General features: G+C 40.0%; 1 protein-coding gene across 2 annotated transcripts in view; it reads right to left on the bottom strand.

The window, feature by feature from the left end:
- mgat5 (alpha-1,6-mannosylglycoprotein 6-beta-N-acetylglucosaminyltransferase) overlaps nt 1-22625 on the bottom strand; it is a 230138-nt gene that overhangs the window by 49563 nt on the left and 157950 nt on the right. For both annotated transcript variants that reach the window (XM_063052496.1, XM_063052497.1), the window contains exons 9-10: nt 7455-7589; nt 20-153 (exon numbers count right to left, since the gene is read on the bottom strand). In XM_063052496.1, coding sequence (XP_062908566.1) covers nt 20-153; nt 7455-7589 — 269 coding nt within the window. The remainder of the gene's footprint in view (nt 1-19; nt 154-7454; nt 7590-22625) is intronic.

Below are 22625 nucleotides of genomic sequence, written 5' to 3'. Positions count from 1 at the left end.
GGTTAAATTGATTACTTACGAAACATGGTGTAGAACTGTTGTGGGTTAAGGTTCCATTTACCCCATGGTGTCTTGTGACCCTTAGACTGAGCATATTGAGCACTGTTAAACTCTGGCTCTGTGCCGAAGGAATCCAGCACTCTAAGCATGCATCTAGGAAAGGGTGATTGTGGGGAGGGGTTGGAGCACGATGAAAGAAATCACAGAGAAGTGAATTATAAATAAACATCATGAAAATTCTGTTAAAAAAACAAGACAGATACATCCTATTTTGAAAATCAAAATATTATTGTAACAAAATACTTCGAACCTCACTGTTATTAAAAATGTTTATGATACATTTAGCGATGTGGAAAAAGTTACTTAACATAAATGAGGGCAAATGCCCACAATGCCATTTGAAGTGCACTGTCCTATTGCTGCAAACAACGAATGTCACAGCATATACAGAGTGGCTACCAGGTTTGTTTTCTATTTTAATATTCCTTTCTGTTAGCTGATATGCCTCCCACTGAAGGGATCACCCAATTATCTTGTACACCTATGTGACATCAACAGCTGTTCTTACCTACCTTGCACCTATGACAGAAACATTAGAAAAAGAAGCGATTGATTTATAAAGGGTAAAGCATTTGACACTTTGCCAATTAGTTATTTAGCAAAAATAAAATACATTTTTTCCTTTAAGAACAATCACAGAACAATAAATCATATAAGATAGGCAGTCAGGGAAATATTTCAAAGTGTTGGCATAGACATGTAGATACAGCATTTTCCCCATACCACGACAAAGCTTTCAACTTCATATACCAATTTCATTTGATAATTCAAAAGGTAATGTTTAATTTGATTTCATCACTACACTGCATTTCTGATAAAAACAAAAAGGCAAGTTGCTTTTCCCTTTTCCTTTCAGGTTTACCTATTACCTTAAAACTTGGGATTGCTGCTTTTTGACCCTTTGCCAACTTTAAGAAGTTTCTCATTTAAATTATCAAAATCCTTCGAAGTATTTAACAATGGAAAACATCAGCTTTCTTTTACCTATTTACATAATTAGTCTTTCTATTCAATACCATTCTAGTAAGTCACCTTTACTGCCCACCCGAATACTTGGGTGTCTTTCCTAATAATGTGGGGTGTCTGGAATTGGCCATGGTATTACAACTGGGCATTTTTTTAAACAAAAGGGGTTATTAATACTCTCCTTGCTCTTCATTTAACGGAGACCCGAACTAAATGGTTTCATTCTTTGCTAATTAGCACTTGTGTTTTGTCTTTTAGCTTTTTTAATATTTAATTGTCAGCTTCAGATAATGACGAATTTGTTTTCAAATAAAACACCTCACAGTTGGGCTAACAACAGGAATTCTGCAGATGCTGGAAATTCAAGCAACATACATCAAAGTTGCTGGTGAACACAGCAGGCCAAGCAGCATCTGTAGCAAGAGGTGCAGTCGACGTTTCAGGCCGAGACCCTTCGTCAGGACTAACTGAAGGAAGAGTGAGTAAGGGATTTGAAAGTTGGAGGGGGAGGGGGAGATCCAAAATGATAGGAGAAGACAGGAGGGGGAGGGATAGAGCCAAGAGCTGGACAGGTGATAGGCAAAAGGGGATACGAGAGGATCATGGGACAGGAGGTCCGGGAAGAAAGACGGGGGGGGAGGTGACCCAGAGGATGGGCAAGAGGTATATTCAGAGGGACAGAGGGAGAAAAAGGAGAGTGAGAGAAAGAATGTGTGCATAAAAATGAGTAACAGATGGGGTACGAGGGGGAGGTGGGGCCTTAGCGGAAGTCAGAGAAGTCGATGTTCATGCCATCAGGTTGGAGGCTACCCAGACGGAATATAAGGTGTTGTTCCTCCAACCTGAGTGTGGCTTCATCTTTACAGTAGAGGAGGCCGTGGATAGACATGTCAGAATGGGAATGGGATGTGGAATTAAAATGTGTGGCCACTGGGAGATCCTGCTTTCTCTGGCGGACAGAGCGTAGATGTTCAGCAAAGCGGTCTCCCAGTCTGCGTCGGGTCTCGCCAATATATAAAAGGCCACATCGGGAGCACCGGACGCAGTATATCATCCCAGTCGACTCACAGGTGAAGTGATGCCTCACCTGGAAGGACTGTTTGGGGCCCTGAATGGTGGTAAGGGAGGAAGTGTAAGGGCATGTGTAGCACTTGTTCCGCTTACACGGATAAGTGCCAGGAGGGAGATCAGTGGGGAGGGATGGGCGGGGATGAATGGACAAGGGAGTTGTGTAGGGAGCGATCCCTGCGGAATGCAGAGAGAGGCAGGGAGGGAAAGATGTGCTTAGTGGTGGAATCCCGTTGGAGGTGGCGGAAGTTACGGAGAATAATATGTTGGACCCGGAGGCTGGTGGGGTGGTAGGTGAGGACCAAGGGAACCCTATTCCTAGTGGGGTGGTGGGAGGATGGAGTGAGAGCAGATGTACGTGAAATGGGGGAGATGCGTTTAAGAGCAGAGTTGATAGTGGAGGAAGGGAAGCCCCTTTCTTTAAAAAAGGAAGACATCTCCCTCGTCCTAGAATGAAAAGCCTCATCCTGAGAGCAGATGCGGCGGAGACAGAGGAATTGCGAGAAGGGGATGGCGTTTTTGCAAGAGACAGGGTGAGAAGAGGAATAGTCCAGATAGCTGTGAGATTCAGTAGGTTTATAGTAGACATCAGTGGATAAGCTGTCTCCAGAGACAGAGAAAGAAAGATTTAGAAAGGGGAGGGAGGTGTCGGAAATGGACCAGGTAAACTTGAGGGCAGGGTGAAAGTTGGAGGCAAAGTTAATAAAGTCAACGAGTTCTGCATGCGTACAGGAAGCAGCGCCAATGCAGTCGTCGACGTAGCGAAGGAAAAGTGGGGGACAGATACCAGAATAGGCACGGAACATAGATTGTTCCACAAAGCCAACAAAAAGGCAGGCATAGCTAGGACCCATACGGGTGCCCATAGCTACACCTTTAGTTTGGAGGAAGTGGGAGGAGCCAAAGGAGCACATGAAGCAGCCTGAAAAAAGGACAAAGCACCTTAGTTACCCTTCCAAGACTGCAGTGTATCCTTTTGCCAAACTTGAAAGCATCAACTTTCTTAAGCACTGTTGAACAACATCTTGACAGCAGCAGCAATTTTACGGGCAAATTAAACTTGCAAGTAACCAAGGATCAGCTTTATTCCCCATATAAATTTATAAGAATGAGGAATTTGCTGTGTTGTGTTGTCAGGGTGTGACATGCAACAAAACAAACATTCAAAAATTATAATGAATAAAGGATTATATAAAATAAAGTTAGAGGTTACAGCAGAGATATGGAATAAAATGTGCCTAATACCCACACATATTTCCAATATAAACAGCATCAAAAATTGATTTAAAGTGCTTGCAGTGCAATGACAGAGATAAACAGATCAAGGGGGTGGGGCAGAGCTAACTGGAATAGTTGATTAGATTAGATGAACTGCTGAGGGGAAGAAACTTTAAGATGGCGTGACATTTTTGTTTTAATAGCCCTATAGCGCTTTGCAGAACGGAGTTTTTGAAAAGTAGTGTGTAGGGTGGGTATTGACTGCAATGATTTTCCTGCCTAAATTTTTGTCCTGGACATGTAGAAGTCCTGCAATGATGGTAGACTGACCTTCTCTGTTGACCTGACAGTTGGCTGTAGTTTTCGTATACTGTGAAAGGATGCTGCACCAAACCAGGCAGAGGGCTGATGCGAGGATGCTCTTTATGTGGTAGTGGAGAATTGCATCAGTATGTTCTGGCAAAGATGGAATTTTACCAACTGCTGCAAGAAGTACATCTCCTCCTGAGCTTTTTGTTAATGAAGGAGAAATGGTTCTCTAATGAGGTCTTGTAAAATAATGATGACCAGGAAACTTAATGATGAATCAATACAAACTGTCGAGTAACCAAATTACAATTACGCACCCATCTGACTTTGAAATATGTTATAACCTTTCGACGGCCGGGAGGCTGCAATTCTAGAACAGACTACACAGTGACACATTGGGAATTCTTTCAACAGAAATACTGTAATGATCATTGTTCATTTCTCCACACATACCTAGTCCCCCAGCAGTCTGTTGCTGTGAGTTCTACCTATGTACCACCTTCTGTAGATGAAGCAAGTGTGTTGGTTCCTGTGTTACAGTATAGGGGATAGAAAAGTGAACGCAGTGGTGCAGTCAACACCTGGGGAATCATGAATAACCAGAAGCAACAGTTGCCTATAATTCTCTGAATGGGTAAGTAATTCACTTCTTGACACCTTATAACCTTTTCATCATCAATAAGGCACAAGTCAGAAGCATAAGTAGGCAGATGAATAGGTTACAGCATTCAATCAGGTCAAAACTATCAAGGCCACTTGACTGGTACCCTAGCCACCATCATGAATACTGGTGCACCAAGGTTGAGATGCAAACCTTCTGCAAATGCAATTATTTGCCAACATTAATCCAATGTCACCTTCCAAACTCACAACCCTAATCATAGAGAACAAGGTCACAGGTGTATATAAGCTCTGCCACCTGAAGGTTCCCAGTCTGACTTAGAAATATATTGTTCTTTCACTGCTGATGAATCTAAATGCTACCTAAGATCACAGTAGTTACTATCACCCCAAGGACTGCAGTTGTTGAAAAAACAAAGCTGTGTATTGCCAACTTTATGGACAATTACTTATGAGCTTTGCCAGCAAGACCTATATGTTTTAAATGATTAAGAAAACAGAAACAATTTTAGTTGTTTGGGAGTCTGTAATTCAAGGCTGAAGTCAAAAATTCAGAATAATTTAAATTGCTTGAATCCTTTCATAAAACAATGGATGGTCAGAAAACAGCAATTAATGCCAAGTCAACTGTTATTTAAAATCAAGGATTGATATCCCTGATGTCTACTTTATTTCTTTTCCATCTGTTTTTCACCTTAAATGTGTTTCAGAGACTGTCAGAGCCTGTGATTTACAGTTTGGTGATCAATTGAATGATACAGTGCTTTGCTTGAGAAGATTCTGGGAAGCAAGCGTGTGCTCGCATGGCCTGGATGCGAAGAAACTTACAGACTTATGTTTGACTCCATTTTATCAATTAAAGTATTGAGTACAATTGAGACATCAAGGTGAAATGTGGAGGGCGGGTGAGAGTTCAGCACTAAATGCTTTCCTTTTGATTGCTGCCGGAGACGGAGTGTATGAGTGGCCTACTGCTGTGGGACACGGTGTGGCAGGTGGGTAGGCTTCCCTGCCTCATGTGGTGCCCCTCTTTTTGGATGATTATCGATGAAGTCGGAGGATGGTATTGTGATTCTGTGTTTATGGATTGGACTGTTGCATTTATACACTGTGAACTTACGGTTTTTAATACAGGTGTCGCCCGCTTTTCCAACGTTCACTTTACAAAACCTCGTTGTTACAAAAGACCTACATTAGTTCCCTGTTTTCGCTAACAGAAGGTGTTTTCACTGTTACGAAAAAAAAGCAGCGCACGCCCCAAGTAGCCGCTCCTCCCCCGGATTCGGAACTACATTCTAGCCAGCATTGCTGAAACACGTGCCTGTGAGCAGCCGTTTGCAAGATGAGTTCTAAGGTTTCGGAAAAGCCTAAAAGAGTTCGTAAAGGTGTTACACTTAGCGTAAGACTAGACATAATTAAGCGTTTTGATCGTGGTGAATGAAGTAAGGACAAAGTGAGTTTGGCTTGTGGAAGTTGATGAAGATGATGTTGAAAAGGTTTTGGCATCCCATGACCAAGAACTGATAGATGAAGAGCTGATGCAATTGGAAGAGGAAAGGATAACAATCAAAATTGAATGCAGTAGTGAACGGACCGAAAGTGAAGTTGTCCAGGAACTGAACGTGAAGCAACTGCGTGAGATTTTCACTGCAGAGATTGCAGAAAAGTACGACTTTAATTTTGAAAGGGTACGTCGGTTTAGGGCATATTTGGAAGATAGTTTGAGTGCTTACAACGAACTATATGATAGAAAAATGCACGAGGCTAAGCAGTCAAGCATACTGTTGTTCTTCAAGCCCTCCACATCAGCCACAGCAAACGACGAACCTTGACCTTCAACATCGAGGCAGGCAGACATAGAGGAAGATGACCTGCCTGCCCTGATTGATGAGATGACACCCCAGTGTCCCACCACCCCAGCCCCCGGGCCGCAGACTGATACATTGCCGCGGAGAATGCAGCGGTAGCCGGGACGCACTCAACACATCTTTAAGAAAAAAGCCGAAATAAACAAGTTAATTAATTAGGTGCTGCCCGGCACGTAACTATCGGCCCAGATCAGAGGCGATGCAATCAGCAATGCCTCTAATCTGGGCCGACACTGATGTACTGGGCGGCACCTAATTAATTAGCTTGTTTATTTTGGCTTTTTTCTTAAAGATGTGCTGGGTTCGTCCCGGCTACCGTTGTACCCTTGCATGCTTCGCAGATCGGGACCGGTCGGCGGCCTAGAGGGTGGGGGCCACTGCACCACCCCAACCTCCGACGACTAAGCCTAACACACCATCATCAGAGTACTCTGTGCTGTCTTCCTGATTCCAGTAAGTGATACTACACTGTACATACATTATTTCTACTTTATATAGGCTGGGTATTTTTATGTGTTATTTGGTATGATTTAGCAGCTTCATAGCTTAAAGGTTACTGGAGAGAGTGTTTTTGCCAAGAGCGCTTGTGTGAGATTTTTGCTACGGAGAACAGTGCGCCAATGATTGTACAGAAGTATTTCTACTTTATATAGGCTGTTTATTTATCATATCATTCCTGTTTTTACTATATGTTCCTGTTATTTTGGGTTTTATGTGTTATTTGGCATGATTTGGTAGGTTATTTTTTGGGTCTGCGAACGCTCACAAATTTTTCCCATATAAATAAATGGTAACTGCTTCTTCGCTTTACAATATTCCGGCTTACGAACCGTTTCATAGGAATGCTCTACCTTCGGATGGCGAACCTGTACTGTGTTTTTCACTGCCTGTTCCTTTTCCGTTTTGTTGTGTGAGGGCAGGGGGCTTGGGGGTTGATGTTCTGTCAGTTTTTTTGAGTGGGAGAGGGGTGTTTGGGGGTCAATGCTCTTGCTCAATATTTGTGTGGGGGGGCTCAATGATCAGATGCTGTTCTTTTTTGTGTGGGGTTGGTGGGTGTGCTGATGCTCTCTGAATGACTTTCATGTTGTTTCTTTGTTTTGAGACTATCTGGAGAAGATGAATTTCAGAGTTATATGTGGATACATATTTTGATAATAAAATGAACCTTTGATACATTTTCAAACCCATGATATCTTAATTTCCCAAAGATATTAGGGACCACGTAGGAAAAGTTGGACAAAAGGAGTTAGGGCAAATCACAAAGAAGATAACTGAGCTCACCACACTACACTAGTTCTTTTGTAATTCAACATCCAATATTAAAATGTAAAGAGTAATACTTACTGATAATGAACCCAAGATGGCCCAAGTGTCTTCTTAAATTGTGTTAATCCAACAATGTCGATATAAATTAGCTCTACTATCTTATCACCACGAGTTGGGCAACCCGATCTGTTACCCATCACTTTCTTCATTATCCTACAAGCAGAAAGTACATATTAAATACCTGAGTACATTAAACTTAAAAAGTATTTAGAAAATTCAAAATGTAACCAATAATGAGTAATATCATCAACATATGGAGGCTTGCTATTACAACAAATAATATTTGTTGAATAATATGTTGAAGGTTTTCTGTGCTCGTTGTCAGATGTGGGGGGGTCCTGGAGTCTCCCAGCTTCCCAGACGGCCATATCTGCACCAGGTGTGTCGAGCTGCAGCTCCTAAGGGACCGAGTTAGGAAACTGGAGATGCAGCTCGATGACCTTCGCCTGGTCAAGGAGAGTGAGAAGGTGAAAGAAAGGAATTATAGGCAGGTGGTCACACCGGGGCCACAGGAGACAGTCAAGTGGTTGAACAATCAGCAGAGGGAAGGGGAAGAGTAAGAGTCAGGTACTAGAGCATACCCTGTGCCTGTACCTCTTGACAATAAGTACTCCTGTTTGACTACTGTTGGGGGAGGGGGGGTGGGGAGACAGCCCACCTGGGAGAAGCAACAGTGGCCGTGCCTCTGGCACAGAGTCTGGCCCTGTGGCTCAGAAGGGTAGGAGAAGGAAGAGGAAGACAGTAGTGATAGGGGACTCTATAGTTAGGGGGTCAGACAGGCGATCCTATGGACGCAGGAAAGAAACTCGGATGGTAGTTTGCCTCCCAGGTGCCAGGGTCCGGGATGTTTCAGATCGCGTCCAAGATAGCCTGCAGTGGGAGGGAGAACAGCCAGAGGTCGTGGTACATATTGATACCAACGACACAGGTAGGAAAAGGGAAGAGGTCCTGAAAAAAGACTACAGGGAGTTAGGAAGGAAGTTGAGAAGCAGGACCGCAAAGGTAGTAATCTCAGGATTACTGCCTGTGCCACGTGACAGTGACAATAGGAATAGAATGAGGTGGAGGATAAATGTGTGGCTGAGTGATTGGAGCAGGGGGCAGTGATTCAGACTTTTGGATCATTGGGACCTCTTTTGGGGCAGGTGTGACCTGTACAAAAATGACGGATTGCACTTGAATCCCAGGAGGACCAATATCCTGGCGAGGAAGTTTGCTAAGGCTACTGGGGAGAGTTTAAACTAGAATTGTTGGGGGGTGGGAACCGAACTGTGGTCGTGCTTCTCAACTTTCTTCCTAACTCCCTGTAGTCTTTTTTCAGGACCTCTTCCCTTTTCCTACTTATGTCATTGGTACCAATATGTTCCACGACCTCTGGCTGTTCTCCCTCCCACCACAGCATATCTTGGATGCGATCCGAAACACCCTGGATCCTGGCACCTGGTGCTGTGGATAGTGTGGAGGGCTGTCAGAGGTTACAGCGGGACATTGATAGCATGCAAAAATGGGCTGAGAATTGGCAGATGGATTACAACACAGATAAATATGAGGTGGTTCATTTTGGTAGGTCAAATATGATGGGTCAGAATATAGTATTAATGGTAAGATTCTTGGCAGTGTGGAGGATCAGAGGGATCTTAGGGTCCGAGTCCATAGGACACTCAAAACTGCTGCGCAGGTTGATTCTGTAGTTAAGAAAGCATACGGTGCATTGGCCTTCATCAATCATGGGATTGAGTTTAAGAGACGAGAGGTAATGTTGCAACTTTATAGGACCATGGTCAGACCCCACTTGGAGTACTGTGCTCAGTTCTGGTCACTTCACTACAGGAAGGATGTGGAAGCCTAGACAGGGTGTAGAGGAGATTTACAAGGATGTTGCCTGGATTGGGGAGCATGCCTTATGAGAATAGACTGAGTGAACTCGGCCTTTTCTCCTTGGAGCGATGGAGGATGAACGGTGACCCGATAGAGGTGTATAAGATGATGAGAGGCATCGATCATGTGGATAGTCAGAGGCTTTTTCCCAGGGCTGAAATGGCTAACACGAGAGGGCACAGTTTTAAGGTGCTTGGAGTAGGTACAGAGAAGGTATCAGGAGTATGTTTTTTTTCCGCACAAGGAGTGTTGGGTGCATGGAATAGGTGCCGGCAACAGTGGTGGAGGCGGACATGATAGGGTCTTTTAAGAGACTCCTGGATTAGTACATGGAGCTCAGAAAAATAGAAGGCTATGGGTAACCCTAGGTAATTTCTAAGGTAGGGACATGTTTGGCACAGCTTTGTGGACCGAAGGGCCTGTATTGTGCTGTAGGTTTTCTATGTTTCTATTGTACTTCTTATGTCTTGCACGGCATTCCTACCACTAAACAAATTTTATGGCATGTCAATGACATAAACCTTATTCTAAGACTTCTCTAAAATTTGTATTCTCACTCTATTTTCACCAATAATTTACTACTATTTTGCAATGACATTCGCTTTTACTGATTTACTCTCAACTTTCAGTTCATTAGTTTTATATACTATTTCAACTTGACCTTCAAAAATGTGATAACCTAAATAATTCACATATATGAACAAGTAGTAGATTATGTAGTACATCTAGGTTATATTGAAAGTAAAGCAACACACAACAAAGTTGCTGGTGAACGCAGCAGGCCAGGCAGCATCTCTAGCAAGAGGTACAGTTGATGTTTCAGGCCGAGACCCTTCGTCAGGACAGTACCTCTTCCTTGAGATGCTGTCTGGCCTGCTGCGTTCACCAGCAACTTTGATGTGTGTTGCTTGAATTTACAGCATCTGCAGAATTCCTGTTGTTTACATTGAAAGTAATTTTCTTTTGAAAAGGAAATGTTTCAAACAATCACTCGCAGCAAAATCAAATGACTACTGTATTGCACAGAGCTCCCAAGGTGGTACCAAATGCATATTAGCATCTGGTTGTCTGGGTGCTAGGAGATGGAACAAGCTGATCACAAGATTGTGGACTTTTGCGACATAGTGAGTTGATAGTCTGCAGGAAATTCAAGAGGAGATAGTAACTCAAAGCAACTGCACTTGCTGTGTTGTCTAGAAGACGTTTTGCCACTCATCCGAGAGGCTTCTTCAGTTCTGATCCATGATGGGTAGTTTGCCAGCTTATAAACTCTGTGAGTTGTTTAAAGATATAGCAATCACATGCAGTTCTCATTGCACTGGGTAGCATATACAATAGAGCAAATACAGTATCATCATCATTATCACGTGCCATGCCCAGTTTGAGCTTTGACAGCCATGGCCCACACACTCCTTTTTCATGTCAAGTGGATCAATTCATTGGTATTCATTTCCAATTCTCTGGCTGCTGTCTCCATCATCATTTGTCTTTGTCTTCCTCTTGCTTTCTTCCCTTCCATCTTTCCCATAATTACCGTGCATTCTAATTCCTCTTTCCTGATCACATGTCTAATGAAGTTACGTTGCCTTTTCACCATCTCATACATTATTTCTCTTTTTGTGTTTGCTCTGTTCATGACATCCTCGTTAGATATTCGTTTCGTCCATGATATTCTTTGCATCCTCCTCAAAAACCACACCTCTGTTGCTTCAATTCGTTTCATTATGTTACTAGATATTGTCCAACATTCTGATCCATATAACATAACTGGATAAACGTAACATTTCAGTACTCTGAGGCGGGCTGTCATGCCTAGTTTAGTATTGGTCAGTATACTCTTCATTTTCATAAAGGTGCCTTTTGCCCTATTCTTCTCTTGATGTCCAAGTCACACCCACCATCTGATATCACTCAGCTTCCCAAGTACCAAAAGTTCTTTACTTGTCTTATGTCTTCCCCATTTATTCTCAGCCTGCAGATAGGATTCTCCTTCTTTTTGGATAGCACCATACATTCTGTCTTTTTGCAATTGATAGACCGACCCATTTTTGCACTTTCTTCAACAATTATATCAATTAAGTTTTGTAGTTCTTCCTCCGTACTTGCAATTAACAGTGTCATCTGCATATCTGAAATTATTGATGTTTTCACCGCCAACTTTGATTCCCAAGATCTATTTTTTGTAATATTGTTTCACTGTACACATTAAATAAATCAGAGGAGAAAACACACCCTTGTCTGACGCCTCTCTTGATTTTTGTGAACTGACTCACTTCTCCATCTATTCTTACAGCAGCAGTTTGTTCCCAGTACAGATTTCTGATACGACAGAGGTCTTTCGAAGCTAGAACTGGAGTTTTCTGTAATATTTCAAATAACTTATGGTGCTTCACTTTATCAAATGCTTTTGTGTAGTCGATAAAAAAAACAAACAAATCTTTTTGCACTTGAACAGCTCATTCTGATAGTATCCTTAACATCAATATTGTGTTTCTTGTATCTTTGTCTTTCACAAAACCACATTGTTCTTCACCTATTTCAGCTTGTATCTTACTTTTAGCTCTTGTCATCAAAATTCTTAGAAGTATCTTGGTGATATGACTCATTAAACTTATGGTCCTATGTAATTCACATTCTATTGCTCCAGCTTTCTTAGGAAGAGTGATAAATACTGATTTTTTTAAATCTCTTCTGGTATTATTCCAGTCTCATAAATATCATTGATTAAATCAGAAAGTTTTTCAATTCCATAATCTTCAAGGGCAATAATTTGTTTTATTACTAATTCATCAGGGCCTGCTGCCTTTCGTTTCTTCATCTTATTTATTGCATTACGAACTTCATATTTTAAAATACTTGGACCATCAATGTTTTTCTTAATTTCTGGTTTTTCGCCTCGATCGTCTTCAAACAATTCCTGAATATACTCAGTCCATCTGTTTATAATCTCATCTTTTTCCATGATAATGGTACTGTCCTTTGCTTTCAAACATCCACCTGAAGAACAGAGGAGCTTTTTACCAGTGATATTCCTGATTTGTTGATGTAACCTTTTTAGATCAGTAATAGGGATTCTTTCTACTTGCTCACATTCCTGGTTTAACCATTCTTCTTTGGCTTTTTGACATAAGCTTTTAACTTTTTTATCTAAGGACTTATATTCTATAGGATTTGCTTTCTTCCGTCTCCTTTCTTCCATTAGATTTTTGATTTCATCTGTCATCCATTTATTCTTTGTGTTTTTTTTCTTTTTCAGGAATCACTGACTTTGCTGGTTCTACCAAGGCATCTTTCAGAGAGTTAAATTTCATTTCTACATGATTGCTATCATCTTCAACAGATTCTATTTCTAGACTTTGAAATCTATTCCTTACTTCAATTGCAAATTTTTGTCTTAAGTTTTTTTCTTTAATTAATTGCAAGTAGTCAATGGATTGTTCAAGTTTTTGCTTCTTTAGTTTTTTAAGTTTTCCTTTTACATGACATACTACTGGGTTATGGTCACTATTACAGTCTGCACCTGGATATGTTTTTCATTGAGTCACTGAGTTTCTAATTCTTTGGTTTATAGTAATTAAGACAATTTGATTTCTAGTGTTATCATCTGGACTCTTCCAGGTCCACAAGCATCTTGGATGGTTTTTAAAGTAGGTATTCATAATGGCCTGATTATTCATCTTGCACCATTCTACCCATTTCTTACCTCATTCATTACTTTCCCCTCGTCCAAATTTTCCTATGGTATTTCCATCAGCACCTTGTCCTACTTTAGCATTTAGATCTCCCATGACAATAACAATATCTTGAGATTTGCATCCATCCTTTGCTTGTTCAAGCTCTTAAGAGAACTTATCTACATCTTCATTTGTTCCATCTGCTGTTGGTGCATATACCTGTATAATTGCTAAATCAAATGGTTGTCCTCTGAATCTAACAAGGAGCATTTTTTCTGATATTGCCCAATGTCCTAAAACACTTTTTGCCATGTTTTCGTCCATAAGAATTCCTACTCCATCAGTATGGGATGTCCCACAAGAATAAACTAGTAATCAAAAGGAATTCTGCAGATGCTGGAAATTCAAGCAACACACATCAAAGTTGCTGGTGAACGCAGCATCTCTAGGAAGAGGTACAGTCGGCGTTTCAGGCCGAGACCCTTCGTCGGGAATAAACTAGTGTTCTATTTCTAATCTGACATGTTCCAGCACCTATCCAACGAACGTCACTAATTCCCATGATGTTAATCTCTAGTCTTTCCATTTCATTTATCATATTGTCCAATCTTCCTGCTGGATACAGGGTTCTTACATTCCAAGTGGCAATAATTTTCTTTTGTGTTACTTTAATTCTATGAGCAGTAGCTTGATGACGGTCGGGAATCCCCTGCTGGCCAGAATCAATCCTATCGTGCGAAACATCTTCAGAATTGTCTTGAAGATCCTCTTGACGCTGTTGTTGTGTGACACATTTTGTGAGTTTGACCATGCTTTTCTTAGCAAATTGCAACGGTGGTTTGCTATTGCCTACCGTTGGAAATACAGTATACTCAGATAGAAACTCATTCACCCCAAGGACCCTATACCCAAACATAAACAGAGCAATATTGTATAAGTTATCCCAGTGTTGAAATGTCTAATACCAGAGGGCATGCATTTAAGGCTTGAAACACATAGAAACACAGAAAATAGGCGCAGGAGTAGGCCATTCGGCCCTTCGAGCCTGCATCGCCATTTATTATGATCATGGCTGATCATCCAACTCAGAACCCCGCCCCAGCCTTCCCTCCATACCCCCTGACCCCCATAGCCACAAGGGCCATATCTAACTCCCTCTTAAATATAACCAATAAACTGGCCTCAACTGTTTCCTGTGGCAGAGAATTCCACAGATTCACCACTCTCTGTGTGAAGAAGTTTTTCCTAATCTCGGTCCTAAAAGGCTTCCCCTCTATCCTCAAACTGTGGCCCCTCGTTCTGGACTTCCCCAACATCGGGAACAATCTTCCTGCATCTAGCCTGTCCAATCCCTTTAGGATCTTATACGTTTCAATCAGATCCCCCCTCAATCTTCTAAATTCCAACGAGTACAAGCCCAGTTCATCCAGTCTTTCTTCATATGAAAGTCCTGCCATCCCAGGAATCAATCTGGTGAACCTTCTTTGTACTCCCTCTATGGCAAGGAAGTCTTTCCTCAGATTAGGGGACCAAAACTGCACACAATACTCCAGGTGTGGTCTCACCAAGGCCTTGTACAACTGCAGTAGTACCTCCCTGCTCCTGTACTCGAATCCTCTCGCTATAAATGCCAGCATACCATTCGTCTTTTTCACTGCCTGCTGTACCTGCATGCCCACTTTCAATGACTGGTGTATAATGACACCCAGGTCTCGTTGCACCTCCCCTTTTCCTAATCGGCCACCATTCAGATAATAATCTGTTTTCCTATTTTTGCCACCAAAGTGGACAACTTCACATGAATTTGCCCACTCACCCAACCTATCCAAGTCTCCCTGCATCCTCTTAACATCCTCCTCACAGCTAACACTGCCACCCAGCTTCGTGTCATCCGCAAACCTGGAGATGTTGCATTTAATTCCCTCATCCAAGTCATTAATATATATTGTAAACAACTGGGGTCCCAGCACTGAGCCTTGCGGTACCCCACTAGTCACTGCCTGCCATTCTGAAAAGGTCCAGTTTATTCCCACTCTTTGCTTCCTGTCTGCTAACCAATTCTCCACCCACACCAATACCTTACCCCCTATACCGTGTGCTTTAAGTTTGCACACTAATCTCCTGTGTGGAACCTTGTCAAAAGCCTTTTGAAAATCCAAATATACCACATCCACTGGTTCTCCCCTATCCACTCTACTAGTTACATCCTCAAAAAATTCTATGAGATTCGTCAGACATGATTTTCCTTTCACAAATCCACGCTGACTTTGTCCGATCATTTCACCGCTTTCCAAATGTGCTGTTATCACATCCTTGATAACTGACTCCAGCAGTTTCCCCACCACCGACGTTAGGTTAACTGGTCTATAATTCCCCGGTTTCTCTCTCCCTCCTTTTTTAAAAAGTGGAGTTACATTAGCTGCCCTCCAATCCTCAGGAACTAGTCCAGAATCTAACAAGTTTTGAAAAATTATCACTAATGCATCCACTATTTCTTGGGCTACTTCCTTAAGCACTCTAGGATGCAGACCATCTGGCCCTGGGGATTTATCTGCCTTCAATCCCTTCAATTTACCTAACACCACTTCCCTACTAACATGTATTTCGCTCAGTTCCTCCATCTCACTGGACCCTCTGTCCCCTACTATTTCTGGAAGATTATTTATGTCCTCCTTAGTGAAGACAGAACCAAAGTAATTATTCAATTGGTCTGCCATGTCCTTGCTCCCCATAATCAATTCACCTGTTTCTGTCTGTAGGGGACCTACATTTGTCTTTACCAGTCTTTTCCTTTTTACATATCTATAAAAGCTCTTACAGTCCGTTTTTATGTTCCCTGCCAGTTTTCTTTCATATTCTTTTTTCCCCTTCCTAATTAAGCCCTTTGTCTTCCTCTGCTGAACTCTGAATTTCTCCCAGTCCTCAGGTGAGCCACTTTCTCTGGCTAATTTGTATGCTTCTTCTTTGGAATTGATTTAATTTCTCTTGTCAGCCACGGGTGCACTACCTTCCTTGATTTATTCTTTTGCCAAACTGGGATGAACAATTGTTGTAGTTCATCCATGCAACCTTTAAATGCTTGCCATTGCATATCCACTGTCAATCCTTTAAGTGTCATTTGCCAGTCTATCTTAGCTAATTTATGTCTCATACCTTCAAAGTTACCCTTTAGTTCAGAACCTTTGTTTCTGAATTAACTATGTCACTCTCCATCTTAATGAAGAATTCCACCATATTATGGTCACTCTTACCCAAGGGGCCTCTCACAACAAGATCGCTAATTAACCCTTCCTCATTGCTCAAAACCCAGTCCAGAATAGCCTGCTCTCTAGTTGGTTCCTCGACATGTTGGTTCAAAAAACCATCCCGCATACATTCCAAGAAATCCTCTTCCTCAGCACCTTTACCAATTTGGTTCACCCAACCTACATGTAGATTGAAGTCACCCATTATAACTGCTGTTCCTTTATTGCACACATTTCTAATTTCCTGTTTAATACCATCTCCGACCTCACTACTACTGTTAGGTGGCCTGTACACAACTCTCACCAGCGTCTTCTGCCCCTTAGTGTTACGCAGCTCTACCCATATCGATTCCACATCTTCCCGGCTTATGTCCTTCCTTTCTATTGCGTTAATCTCTTCTTTAACCAGCAATGCCACCCCACCTCCCCTTCCTTCATGTCTATCCCTACTGAATATTGAATATCCCTGAACGTTGAGCTCCCATCCCTGGTCACCCTGGAGCCATGTCTCTGTGATCCCAACTATATCATAATCATTAATAACAATCTGCACTTTCAATTCATCCACCTTATTACGAATGCTCCTTGCATTGACACACAAAGCCTTCAGGCGCTCTTTTACAACTCTCTCAGCCCTTATACAATTATGCTGAAAAGTGGCCCTTTTTAATGCTTGCCCTGGATTTGTCGGCCTGCCACTTTTACTTTCCTTCTTAGTACTTTTCGCTTCTACCCTCACTTTACACCCCTCTGTCTCTCTGCACTGGTTCCCATCCCCCTATGGTGAACTAACCTCCTCACACCTAACCTCTTTAATTTGATTCCCACCCCCCAACCATTCTAGTTTAAAGTCACCTCAGAAGCCCCTGCTAATCTCCCTGCCAGGATATTGGTCCCCCTATGATTCAAGTGTAACCCGTCCTTTTTGTACAGGTCACGCCTGCGCCAAAAGAGGTCCCAATGATCCAAAAACTTGAATCCCTGCCCCCTGCTCCAATCCCTCAGCCACGCATTTATCCTCCACCTCATCGCATTCCTACTCTCACTGTCGCGTGGCACAAGCAGTAATCCCGAGATTACTACCTTTGTGGTCCTTTTTCTCAACTCCCTACCTAGCTCCCTATATTCTCCTTTCAGGACCTCATCCCTTTTCCTACCCATGTCATTGGTACCTATATGTACCACGACCTCTGGCTCCTCACCCTCCTACTTCAGGATATCTTGGACACGATCAAAAATATGATGGGCAGGTTTTCTTTTTAAGTGGTGGGTGTCTGAAGTGGAGTGCTGGGAGAGGCAGATACAATAGAGAGTTTTAAGAGACGTTTGGGGGGCGTCACGTGATGACGTGGGATTGAGACGTGTAAATTCAGCTCTCCCGCAACAAATCAGTAAAGTACCGTTTAAATAAAACAAAGTTGGTAAATATTTTTTGAAAACTATTTATAAACTTTGTAAGATTACTTTACGATATGCCTCCTAAACCGCAACAAAAGAAGTCTGCTGTTGCGAAGCAGCCGCGAGACGGGAAGAAAAAAGGGCCTACTGCAACGATGGAGCCTCGGACTCAGGTTGGATCTCCTTCGGTAGAACAGGGAGCAATGGCGGTGGCAACGGTTGCTCTGAAGAAGACAACGGAATTGCGCATGCGCAAAGAAGAGCGCATGCGCAAATCGACACAACACAAACTACAAGAACCGACACCCACTGCAATTGAAAGTGACTCAGAGGCAGAACTGGATTCTGCAGAGAACACAGATGAAGAAGAGGAGGAAGAATTGGAAGCGAGTGGAAGTAAAGGAGATGATAGAGACATAAGAGTGACTGTATTGCAATCAACGGCTGAATTAAGGAAAGTAAGAGAGGAGCTTAGAGATACGAAGAGATGCTATAATAAAGTTATGGAAAGACAGGACAAAATGGAAAAGAAGCTTCAGAAGATGGAAAGAGAAATGGGGCTTATGAATGATAGAGTGAAAAAAACAGAAAATGATTTGCTTGTCTGGAACTCGGAAAGAAACCGACTCTTGGAGAAAGTGGACATGTTGGAAAATTTCAGTAGACGTAATAATATTAAAATTGTTGGTCTTACAGAAGGTATGGAAGGAGAAAAGCCAATAGAATTTTTTCAAAGATGGATCCCGGAGATTTTGCAAATGGGAGAGGAGGTTCGACCAATTGAAATGGAGCGGGCACATAGAGCTTTAAGACCAAAACCAAAAGATGACCAATATCCACGATCGATTTTAATAAAATTCTTAAGATTTCAAGACAAGGAAAGGCTTCTTCAGGCAGCTGTTCGAGCTGCCAAAGATAGAAAAGGGCCATTGATAATTAAAGGGAAAAGAGTTTTTTTCTACCCTGATATAAGTTACGAACTTTTGAAGAAAAGGAAGAAGTTTAATCCAGTGAAAAAAACCCTATGGGAGCATGGTTATCAATTTATACTGCGTTATCCTGCAACTTTGAAGATTCTTTTGTCTGGTGGAGAAAAAAGAGTTTTTGATGACTACCAGAAAGCAGAGCAGTTTGTGCAAGATTCTCTGAATATTCACCAGATACAAGAACAAACTCAGGAGAGCGAGATAGATTGAAGATGAAGATTGGGCTTAAGAATGGATTTGTTGGATTTTTGAAGCTGGATGAATGTATAAATATAGTATTAACTATATGAGGGGGGTAAGAAAGGTTAATACTGGAGGAAATTAGCTGGGAATAATAATACTAATTTTGTCTATATATATTATATATATATATATATATATATATATATATATATAACTTTTTTTGTTGCGGGGGAGCTGGAAGAAGCACTGATCGATTGCTACGTTATTCATGTGTACAAGCGTGGCTTTTGCCGCGACCCGTACAATGGAGGGGGGTAGTGTTGTGTATCTTTTCATTCATAACATTAGTTGGGGGGTATTTTGTTTTTTCTTTTTTTTTCTATCTTTTTTTTCTCTTTTTGCCTGGAAGGTTGGAGGGGGGGAACACGTAGCATCATGGTGAAGGTTAAAGAGATTCCCCAAGGAACTATGAGAGTTGAGAAGATAAGTAATGTTTTAGATTGGAGTAACTTTGTTAAGAATAATGACTAATTTATTGAATTTTTTGAGTTTTAATGTTAATGGGCTTAATGGACCAGTGAAAAGAAAAAGAATCTTAACATATATTAAAAAAATGAAGATAGATTTAGCTTTTTTACAGGAAACACACCTAACAGAAACAGAACATCAGAAACTAAAGAGAGATTGGGTGGGTAATGTTGTTGCGGCCTCATTTAATTCAAAAGCGAGGGGAGTAGCAATTTTGATCAATAAAACGTTACCAATTAGAATACAAAATGTAATAACTGATTCTGCGGGGAGATATGTGATTATACATTGTCAACTTTTTTCCCAACTATGGACTTTTATGAATATTTATGCACCAAATGAAAATGATGCAAAATTCATACAAGAAACTTTTTTGAATTTGGCGGATGCACATGAAAAAATACTAATTGGAGGAGACTTTAATTTTTGCTTAGACCCAGTCTTAGATAGATCAACCAAGGCTGTTATAAAATCGAAGGTAGTAAATCTTACTTTATCATTGATGAAAGATTTAAATTTGATTGATATATGGAGAAGAATCAATCCTAAAGAAAGAGACTATTCGTTCTATTCTCATAGACATAAAACTTATTCAAGGATAGATTTTTTTCTATTATCAATGCATATTCAACACAGAGTGAAAAATATGGAATATAAAGCAAGAATATTATCACATCATTCTCCTTTATTAATGACAAAATAATGGCTGATAAGGAAGAAGTGGCTTATAGATGGAGATTTAATTCAACATTATTAAAACGTCAAGATTTTTGTGATTTTATGAAAAAGCAGATTCAATTTTTTTTGGATACAAATTTTCATTCAGTGGAGGATAAATTTATATTATGGGATGCGATGAAAGCATATCTTAGGGGACAGATAATAAGTTATACGTCTAAAATTAAGAAAGAATATATGGCAGAAATAGATCAATTGGAAAAAGAGATTACAAGAATAGAAAAAGAATCACAAAGATATATGTCAGAAGAAATACGAAGACAACTTGTCAATAAGAAGTTACAATATAATACGCTTCAGACATATAAAACGGAAAAAGCAATTATAAGATCTAAACAAAGGTATTTTGAGTTAGGTGAGAGAGCACATAAAATTCTTGCCTGGCAGTTGAAAACAGAACAAGCTTCCAAAACAATAAATGCAATTAGAACAAGGGCAAATAAAATATCTTATAAACCTTTAAATGAAACCTTTAAAAATTTTTATTCTGAATTATATCAATCAGAATCCCAAAATGATGTTAATGAGATAGAAAGGTTTTTATCACAAGTTTCTCTTCCAAAATTGAATTTGGAAGAACAGAGGGGATTAGATATGCCTTTTACATTAAAAGAAGTTGAAGAAGCTTTAGGATCACTTCAAAGTAATAAATCTCCAGGAGAAGATGGTTTTCCACCTGAATTTTATAAAAAATTTAAAGATTTATTATTTCCTCTTTTTATGGAACTAATACGTCAGGCAGAAAAAATACATAAACTTCCAGAATCTTTTTCAACAGCGATTGTAATAGTATTGCCAAAAAAGGACAGAGATCCTATGGAACCAACATCATACAGGCCTATTTCTTTATTGAATACGGATTATAAAATAATAGCAAAAATTTTATCAAATAGATTATCTAAATATTTACCAAAATTAATACATATGGATCAAACAGGATTTATTAAAAATAGACAACTGGCAGATAATGTAACTCAGCTACTCAGTATAATTCATTTGGCACAAAAAAGGGATGAGAAGAATATAGTAGTAGCTTTGGATGCAGAAAAAGCATTTGATAGATTAGAATGGGATTTTTTATTTAAAGTATTAGAAAAATATGGGTTAGGAACATCTTTTATAAATTGGATTAAAATTTTAAATTCTAACCCTAAAGCTAAAGTAGTGACAAACTCTCAAATTTCAACACCATTCCAGCTAAAAAGGTCAACTAGACAAGGTTGTCCATTATCACCTGCTCTATTTGTATTGGCGATAGAGCCATTAGCAGAACTAATTAGATTGGATCCAGATATTATGGGTTTTAGAGTTAACCAAGAGGAATATAAAATTAATCTTTTTGCCGATGATGTTTTGATCTATTTAACAAACCCACAACATTCGTTACATAAATTATCTTCTAGATTGGATGAATATGGGAAGGTATCAGGTTACAAAATAAACTGGGATAAAAGTGAAATTTTATCTCTTACTAAAGGAGACTATAGTCAATGTCGATTAGTAACCCAATTTAGATGGCCGGTAAATGGTATAAAGTATTTAGGTATAAGACTTGATAGTGATGTAAAGAATTTATATAAATTTAATTATTTACCACTATTGAAAAAAGTTCAAGAAGATCTTGACAAATGGATGATACTACCAATAACATAAGTAGGTAGAGTCAATGTTGTAAAAATGAATATATTTCCGAGATTACAGTATTTGTTTCAAACATTACCAATACAATTGCCACAGAAATTTTTTCAAGAGTTAAATAAATCTGTGAGAAAATTTCTTTGGAAAGGTAAAATGTCAAGAATATCATTGGAAAAACTGACATGTAAATTTAGGTTAGGAGGGTTACAAATTCCAAACTTTAAAAATTACTATAAAGCAAATCAACTTAGATTTATTGCATCTTTTTTCGATGATCAAAAACCAGCATGGATTAAAATAGAACTAGACAAGATAGGAGAAAATAAACCTGAAGATTTTATATATAAATGGGAATCTAAATGGATACGGGAAAAGAAAGAATCTCCTATATTGACACACTCGATTGATCTATGGAATAAGATAAATGTTGATAAGGAAACACAGAAATCTCTATTAGCAAGGAGACCTTTGTTTCAAAACAGACTTATTCCTTTTACAATGGACAATCAACTTTTATATAATTGGTACCAAAAAGGGATTAAATTTATAGGAGATTGTTTTGAGCGAGGTATATTGATGTCATTTGAACAATTAAAGGATAAATATAAAATATCTAATAATACTTTCTTTTGTTACTTTCAGTTAAGGGCTTACTTAATAGGTAAGCTGGGTCAAACAATGTTTTTGCCAAAAGCTAATGAAATTGAAATTTTAATTCAAAAAGGAAAAATTAAAAAATTTGTTTCTTGTATGTATAATTTGATTCAAGAACAGACAATTAAACAAGGAACCCATAAGTCAAAGCAAAAATGGGAAACAGATCTGAATATTAATATTGATGAAATAAATTGGTCAAGACTTTGTCTGGACAGTATGACAAATACAATAAATGTTCGACTTAGATTAGTACAATATAATTTT

The sequence above is a fragment of the Mobula hypostoma genome, chromosome 6 (genome assembly GCF_963921235.1).
Source record: "Mobula hypostoma chromosome 6, sMobHyp1.1, whole genome shotgun sequence".
In the NCBI taxonomy this organism is placed as follows: Eukaryota; Metazoa; Chordata; class Chondrichthyes; order Myliobatiformes; family Myliobatidae; genus Mobula; species Mobula hypostoma.
Note: the sequence above shows the minus strand (reverse complement) of the source record. Positions and strands in the feature narration are given on the sequence as shown.